The sequence below is a fragment of the Pollachius pollachius genome (genome assembly GCF_949987615.1).
Source record: "Pollachius pollachius genome assembly, chromosome: 16".
Lineage (NCBI taxonomy): Eukaryota > Metazoa > Chordata > Actinopteri > Gadiformes > Gadidae > Pollachius > Pollachius pollachius.
This window is the reverse complement of record NC_136949.1, coordinates 7,509,936-7,518,763: the sequence shown is the minus strand read 5'-3', so window position 1 is coordinate 7,518,763 and position 8,828 is coordinate 7,509,936. Positions and strand designations below refer to the sequence as shown.

The window sequence follows — 8,828 nt, the reverse complement described above, 5'->3', positions numbered from 1 at the left end:
GTGCTTGTGTCCTTTTTTGTGTATCTTTGTTTGAGCTTGCATGTGTGCACATGTGTGTGTGTGTCCTTGTGTCTGTGTGTGTGTGTGTGTGTGTGTGTGTGTATCTGCATTATTATGCGTGTGTGACCATGGGAATGAATTACGACCTGAATCCAATCATGTTGTGCTGCTCCTCCTACAAACGCCCCTCCCCCCATCCTCTCCACCACCACCTCCACCCCCTCCACCTCCCTTCTGCCGCCTCACCCTTGCTTTAACAGTTAAATCACCGCTGCCATGGCGACGGCGTTACCACAACGCTTGTTAAGTGACCGCCAATTGTCATTTGCCGCCCTCACATTCCTCTTTGTGTGATGGTATGTGTGTGTGTCTGTGTGTGTCTGTCTGTGTGTGTGTTTGTTTGTGCAGTTTTACACTGATTAAATGTGGATCCTGCTTATTTACATCCACACGCATCTGTTACCAAACGAATTACCATATTTTAATCCATGACATTACTAACTAGATTACAATACTCTTCATATCAATTTAAATTGGCCCGCATAAAACAGGTTTTGCAGTACGAACTTGCTCCAAAAGCATTCATAATCTCAAAACCATATGTGTGTTTTACAATTACTAGAACACACACACTCAAGTTTCAAGTAGACATGTAATCACAAGTTTCGTCCAGGCTGTGTATGATATGACCTTCATGTTGTACCAATGAACTGGAAAAATAGAAAAAGTTCCTTGTTTACCGGTCTGAACAGCTAAAGTGTGTCTACAGAGTTCTTTACCAGTTGCCTGTAGAGCTAAACTGTTTTAAAGGGTTCTTTACCAGTGGCCTTTACAGCTAAACTGTTTTAAAAGGTTCTTTACCAGTGGCCTTTACAGCTAAACCGTTTTAAAAGGTTCTTTACCAGTGGCCTTTACAGCTAAACTGTTTTAAAAGGTTCTTTACCAGTGGCCTTTACAGCTAAACTGCTTAAAAGGGTTCTTTACCAGTGGCCTGTAGAGCTGAACTGTTTTAAAGGTTCTTTACCAGTGGCCTGTAGAGCGGAACTCTTTTAAAGGTTCTTTACCAGTGGCCTTTACAGCTAAACTGTTTTAAAAGGTTCTTTACCAGTGGCCTTTACAGCTAAACTGTTTAAAAGGGTTCTTTACCAGTGGCCTGTAGAGCTGAACTGTTTTAAAGGTTCTTTACCAGTGGCCTGTAGAGCTGAACTGTTTTAAAGGTTCTTTACCAGTGGCCTGTAGAGCTGAACTGTTTTTAAGGTTCTTTATCAGTGGCCTGTAGAGCTGAACTGTTTTAAAGGTTCTTTACCAGTGGCCTGGTCAGCTAAACAGTTTTAAAGGGTTCTTTACCAGTGGCCCGTAGAGCTGAACTGTTTTAAAGGTTCGTTACCAGTGGCCTGTAGAGCTAAACTGTTTTAAAGGTTCGTTACCAGTGGCCTGGTCAGCTAAACAGTTTTAAAGGGTTCTTTACCAGTTGCCTGTAGAGCTAAACTGTTTAAAAGGGTTTTTTACCAGTGGCCCGTACAGCTAAAGCCGGTTCCGCGGTTCTGAAGTGTTAAACTGTGTGTGCGGTTCTCTCCAGGCGTGCGTCTGGACCGGGTACGGGGGGGCAGACAGAAGTACAAGCGACGGATTGATGCTGAGAACAGCCCCTACATGAACCCCCAGAACGGCCTACCACAGAAGAAGAGCTGTGAGTGTCACTATTTTTATGAATGGCCATCACAAGTACAATACTGAAACAAATTCTAAACTAAGCAAATGCTTACTTTATGGAGAGGCATCGGCCCCAAGGATTTTGGTCATTCCTTGGGAAGTTTTAACAAACTTGTACATCAGTGTTCATATTTTATTCAATTTTCTTGAGGGGTAAATATTTAACCAATTATGAAGCAACAGAAAGAACCCAAAAAAAAAATAAATATATATATATATATATATATATATATATATATATATATGTATATAACTCCCTGCAGTTGATCTAAAGATCCCCTAGGGGAACGCATAACCCTGTTTGAGTTCTACTGCGCTAGATGACAACTTGTCTAGGTCTTCATCATTGATAACAGTTGGTCTTCTTCCCTCCTCTTCTTCTATTCCTTCTTCCTCCATCTTATGTTTCAAATCTATTTCTGCCTCTCTCTCTCCCTCTTCTTCCCCCCCTGAACCCCTTTCGATCTCTATCAATCACTCCCCTCCCTCTCTCCACCCCTCTCGCTCTCTCTCTCCCTCACCTCCTCACCCTCTCCCTCTCTCCCCAACCCTCTCACCCTCTCTCTCTCCCTCACCTCCTCACCCTCTCCCTTTCTACCCTCTCCCCCCCCTCTCGCTCTCTCTCTCCCTCACCTCCTCACCCTCTCCCTCTCTCCCCAACCCTCTCACCCTCTCTCTCTCTCTCTCTCTCTCTCTCTCTCTCTCTCTCTCTCTCTCTCTCTCTCTCTCTGCCTCACCTCCTCACCCTCTCCCTTTCTACCCTCTCCCCCCCCCCCTCTCTCTCTCTCTCTGCCTCACCTCCCCACCCTCTCTCCCCCCTCCCCCCTCCTCCCTCACCCCACCCACCCTCTTTCCCCCTTCCTCCCCTCAGACTCTCTGGGCGGGGTGGGGGAGAACAAGGTGGTCTCCTTGCTGCTGGTGGCCGAGCCGGAGGGGATCTTCGCCATGCCGGACCCCACGGTGCCCGACAGCGACATCAAGGCCCTGACCACGCTGTGTGACCTGGCCGACCGCGAGCTGGTGGTCAACATCGGCTGGGCCAAGCACATCCCAGGTACGGAGGCCTCCGTGTCCGCTGGCGTAGTCTCTCGCCCGATCTCGCTCGCTCTCCGTACCAGGGACAAGATCTGTTGGGCACTGGCCGACACAAACACAAACTCACACAGAGGTGCGCACAGGCGCGCGCAGACATTCACACACACGCATAGAGATGCACACACACACACACACACGCACAAACATAGACATGCTCCAACATACACACACATACGCACATAGAGATGCACACACACACACACACACACACACGCACACGCACACTCACAGACATGCTGCCACACACACATACACCTATTCACACACAGCCACATGTACAGACAGCCACTTTCACACACACGCACACACGCACGCACACACGCACGCACACAGCTTCAATCATGACGCTAATCAGCTCAATGGAGGGATTGGTGCGCCATGTGTTAGGGAAACTCTCACGCTACACCTTTCTCTGTCAATCATCGAGTGTGTGTGCGTGTGTGTGTGAATGTGTGCGGGTGTGTGCGTGAGTGTCCGTGGCTCTATGCATGACCTCGGTCAAGCGTGTCTGGTGAGCAGGGGTGTGAGTGATGGACTTTAGGGCATGTTCCCGACTGTAGCCAGCTGGGTCAGAACCACTGAAAGCCTATTGGCACCGAGCTACATCTCTTTTCCGCTGATAAGTTCCTTGCGCTCATCCCATTTCTGCACGCTACCCAATCCCAAAATGAAAATAATCCCATCCTGTCTACACTTCGGAACGGCCAGGCATATGTTTAACTCTGATATCTCGCCTGAGGCCGGTGTAACAAACGCAATAATAATGTAATAAATAAAAAATGTCACGAATAAAATCGATTACAAGGAGGGTAGAATTGATCGAGTAGTGTGTGGTTGTTTCATGGGCTTCACACACCCAGTCTGATGCGCTGGGTGTGTTTTTGACATGCAGCCTGAGAGTCTTTTGTGAAGCTGTATAAAAAGAACGCTATCAGAGGATTAAAGTGACAGTGTGTCGACATCCCCCATGAGAGCCAGCTGTGTGAGTCAGGGGGAAGTTAGCCCACAGCTAGACGTGTGTGTGTGTGTGTCTGTGTGTGTGTGTGTGTGTGTGTGTGTGTGTGTGTGTGTAGGTGTGTGCGCGTGTGTGTGAGTCGTGGACTATCTGGGCCATTGCGTGTGCTTTCTAAAGAACCCTGTACTCAGATAACTCCAAAGAAAAGCTCTATAAACCAATGACTGTGTAAACAGGCGCAGGTACATTACATTACCTCTCCCCCCACCGCCGCCTGCTTTATCAGCACGCCATGTTCACACCCCAAACATCACCACGGCAACACCTGGGCTTTCTGTTGATGCCTTGTCTCTGGAATGCTTACAATACAAACAAAGCAGGTGTATGTGCGTGTGCATTTGTGTGTGTGTGTGTGTGTGTGTGTGTGTGTGTGTGTGTGTCTGTGTGTGTGTCTCTGTGTGTGTGGGCGACTAATTGAGTAAACTTACATGGATAGTTTCTGGGATTAGTGTCCCTGTGTTTTTCCTTGTTCCTAGTTTCTATAAATATATTGTGTCTTTGTGTGTTTGTGTGTGTCTATATGTATGTGCGTGTGTGTATGTGCCCGTCTGTGTGTGTAGAGGCGACTGAATGAGTAAACTTACAACATCCCGGGTAATATACGTGCGTCCTATTTGTATGCATGAGGGTGTGTGTGTGTGTGTGTGTGTGAGAGCGTGCGTTGGCGTGTGAGCTCCGTCCTCGGCGCCTCTATTGCCAACCCAACCCACCACCACCACCCCCACCATCCCCTCCAGGCAGGACCTGTCTCTCCCCCGGCCTCAGTCTGATGGGCTCACTGTCAGCACGCTAGACAAACACGGCGCGATGGACGGGGTGTATTTGTAGTCAGTGTTTGCCAGTGGAGTGTCAGCCTGCCAGAGCGCTTGAAGTCCGAGCACAGCAGAGACCCACCGGAGGCATCGAGACACAGATGATAACCCATGGAGGAACACATGGAGATACTGGTAGAGAGACACACAGAGGAACACATGGAGGAACACATGGAGATACTGGTAGAGAGACACACAGAGGAACACAGAGAGGAACACATGGAGATACTGGTAGAGAGACACACAGAGGAACACATGGAGATACTGGTAGAGAGACACACAGAGGAACACAGAGAGGGACACATGGAGATATTGGTAGAGAAACACATAGAGAAACAGATAAAGATACTGGTAGAGAGACACATTGAGATATTGGTAGAGAAACACAAAGAGGAACACATAGCGAAACACATGGAGATACTCAGATAGGGAAACACATAGAGAAGAAAATGGAGGAACACATAACTGACCAAGCCTAAGCCTTTGAGAACTAACCCGTAGAAAGTGGAATGAGCGAGAGAGAGAGAGGGAGAGAGAGGGAGAGATAGAGAGAGAGAGAGAGAGAGAGAGAGAGAGAGAGAGAGAGAGAGAGAGAAGATCAAATCAAAGTATAGGATGGAGAGACCTAAGTAAGAACATTAACGACGGTCCAGGGAATGAAGACAGATGAAAGGATGGGACGAGGCGTTATTTTGTGGAGAACAAGAGCAAGAGGAGGATGACCTGAACAAGAGACGATTCAGGGTGGAGATAAAGGATGGGGGGACTTATAGTGTGTGTTGAAATAAAAAAAGACGGCCCCCCTTCTCCTGGCAGCGTAATGGCCGTGTCACATCGGCTCTGGATGAGTGGCAGAGGACAGGGCCGCGCGCCCGTCCACTGGGGCCCCCGAGAGGAGCAGGGGCCAGGGGGCTAATAGGCCCTGGCTCTGAGTCCTGTAGCCCAGGGGGAGGTGAGCATGTTGGGGCGGGCCCCCACCCCTCCATCCATCCCCATCAGGGCCGATTGACGGTGATGAGGACTGAAGACGGGGGGGCCGTGCCGGCAGATGAGCTGGCTAAAGGCCGACCGGCCACTGTGCTTTGTCCTTTTTTGGTTTGCTTCGTACCGCGACTGTCACTTTTGGGTGCACGTGGGTGTGTGTGAGTGTGTACGTGTGTGTGTGTGTGTGTGTGAGAGAGTGTGTGACAGAGATTGTGTTAATGCGTGTGTGTGTTGGTATGTTTGCCTGTGTTTGTGTGTGTGTTTGTATTTGATATGTGTTTGTGTGTGAGAGTGTGACCCGAGCGTGTGTTTGTGTGTGTGTGTGTGTCTAAGTGTGTGAGGTGTATGTGTGCCTGTTTTATTGTGTGTGTGTTTGTTTGCGTGTGTACGTGTGTGTGTGTGTGTGAGAGAGAGTGTGACATGCGTGCGTTTGGGTGTAAGTGTGTGAGGTGTATGTGTGCCTGTTGTCTTGGGTGTGTTTGTGTGTGTGCGCGATTGTGTGTGTGTGTGTGTTTGTGTGTGACCTAACCAACATGGACACAACAACACTGGCTCCTCCACGGCCCCACATGGCGCCCGCTGTGAGTCTCGTCAATCTTGTCGTCTCCCAGCGCTCTGACACTGAGAAGCTGTGGGTGTTGTTTCCATAATCTATCAATAGATTTACACACACACACACACACACACACACACACACACACACACACACACACAGACACACGCACACACAGACACACACGCACACACACACACACACACACACACACACACACACACACAATCATCATCTACACATAATCACACACACACACACCATCATCATCATCCACACACAATCACACACACACACACACATGCGCACACACCATCAGGAACACAGAAGCTCACAGGCACACTAAGACACACCCACAAATTCACACACCACCATCATCCATACACACAGACAGACACACACACCCACACACCCACACTTACACTTAGAGTGATTGATCTCTCGGTGTCATTATACTGATCCCTATTGACTAATGAAAGCACACAGACAGTGATTCCAATCAATCAGGGATAGATAAGAGGGAGAAAGGCGCCCGGGGCGTTCCCATGGCGATTGTAAAATACCTTCAGATCCAGATAACAATCAATGAGGGTGTCAAAAATAAAAATGCTCCCCGCCCCTTATCCTCATCCTCCTCCTGCTCTTCCTCTGTAAAATTGTCTCTTTAATTATGATTGGTTGTGTGCGTGTGCATGTGTGTGAGTGGGGGGCGATGTGTGTGTGTGTGTGTGTGTGTGTGTGTGCGTGTGCACGCCCTCAATCGTTCATGCATGTGGGCACTTGAGTGCTTTTCATCATATCTCCGCGTGAGGTAATTGTAATTGGCAATTAAATGGCTGCCTTGGTATGTCCCAGAGTCCCGGGTAAAAACCACTCTGCGGTCCCCGTATCCGCGCCTTTATTTCACATATGTCTGCGTGGCAACCCAGCCTTATCACAGAGTCATTATATTCCTATAGGAAATTGAGAGTAATGAACTATCTAACTATCTATCGCCCCCCGCTTACTGGTGTAATTGTAAATGGCACAGTCTTTCCCTACCAGTCATTGGCCAATCACCATGTCAAACACAGCTTGCCGCCTCACCGAACGCTCTATATTTAATGGATTGTATCATAAATACAGAGTGAAACCCGATTAAAACGGGAAGGTTAATTGAAACACAATTACGCTTGCCTGTCCTTCGCCACGTCTCCGCGTTGGTCCCGCTGTTTCACGTTCCACTCATCTTTGTCTTTTGGACCGAAAATACTCAACAAATCTCTCTTTATCTTGATCCCCGTTTCTATAGGCTTCCCTTCCCTGTCCCTGGCAGACCAGATGAGTCTACTACAGAGCGGCTGGATGGAGATCCTGATCCTGCGCGTGGTGTTCCGCTCGCTGACCTTGGAGGACCGGCTGGTGTACGCCGAGGACTACGTCATGGACGAGGACCAGTCCAAGCTGGCCGGCCTGCTGGACCTCAACAACTCGGTGCTGCAGCTGGTGAAGAAGTACAAGGCCCTGGGCCTGGAGAAGCCCGAGTTTGTGGTGCTCAAAGCCATCGCGCTCGCCAACTCAGGTACGTCACACAGATCAGATCAGTGGCCGTTACGTTTATCTCTGTGTACCTGCGTCTCTCTGTCTCTCATCAGCTGCCTAATGTGCCTCTTGTGAGATGAACGATTTGTGAAAGGTGCCATGCCAGGTTAGATTTCCTTTTGGAACCGAGGCCTTTACTTAGGTTGATCCATTCAAAGCCATGAGGATTCGATTCCCGACCTGCAGCCCTATATGCTGCATGTTCCATCCCCGCTCTCTCTCCCTTCAACCCACGTTCCTTGTTCTTCTCTCAATGCCCTGTCCATAAAGGCACAAATACCCCATCCTACCAAATACATCCTACCAACTTATAAACACACACACATCCTTCGCTAACACACACACACACGTCCGTTCTGATCCATCGCTCTCTGTCTCCCCCCTTCTTTCCTCCCCGGTTGGCATCTAGTCCGTCCTGTCTCTGTGAACTCCGTAGCGCTCACTAAAGGCTCAGTTATTGTTTCACGTCGACCCAACGCAACGGACGTTACGGGTCCGTAACGTCCGCAAGGACGTTACGGACCCGTAACGTCCTTGCGGACCCTCCTTGCGTCCACCGCACGGGCCTGACGTGCGCCTCCCAAAAATGTTAACCTTGCGTCGAGGCGGCAAGCGCTGAGATCGGTTCGCTCACTAAAACCACTCACTGGAACCAAAACAGGTTCACGAGTGCGTCGAAGCGTCTGCGTGGACGTTGAACCATGACTAAGCCCCCTGTTGAACCCCACCCCCCCCCCTCTCTCTCTCCCTCCCCAGACTCCATGCAGATCGAGGACAGCGAGGCGGTGCAGCGGCTGCAGGACGTCCTGCACGCGGCCCTGCAGGACCTGGAGGCGTCCTGCCACCCGGAGGATCCCCGGCGGGCGGGGAAGCTCATCATGTCCCTCCCCCTGCTGCGGCAGACGGCGGCCCGCGCAGTCCAGCACTTCTGCAGCATCAAGCAGGACGGCCGCGTGCCCATGCACAAACTGTTCCTGGAACTGCTGGACGCGAAGGCCTGACCCTCCCCCCCCCCCCCCCCCCCCCTCCCCCCCCTCCAATGTGACGACGGCACATGGTCGTCGCCCCCTCCATC

At 50.1% G+C, this 8,828-nt stretch overlaps 1 protein-coding gene across 1 annotated transcript; it reads left to right on the top strand.

Annotated features, from left to right (window-relative positions):
* Window positions 1-1,583: 1,583 nt before the first annotated feature.
* Window positions 1,584-8,754, top strand: LOC307087690 (estrogen-related receptor gamma-like; the record flags this gene model as incomplete). The annotated part of the gene is made up of 4 exons (XM_079753318.1): window positions 1,584-1,690; window positions 2,585-2,767; window positions 7,464-7,733; window positions 8,510-8,754. Exons 1-4 carry the CDS (start codon window positions 1,654-1,656, stop codon window positions 8,752-8,754), a joined length of 735 nt encoding a protein of 244 aa, XP_079609444.1. The 5' UTR covers window positions 1,584-1,653.
* Window positions 8,755-8,828: the final 74 nt, after the last annotated feature.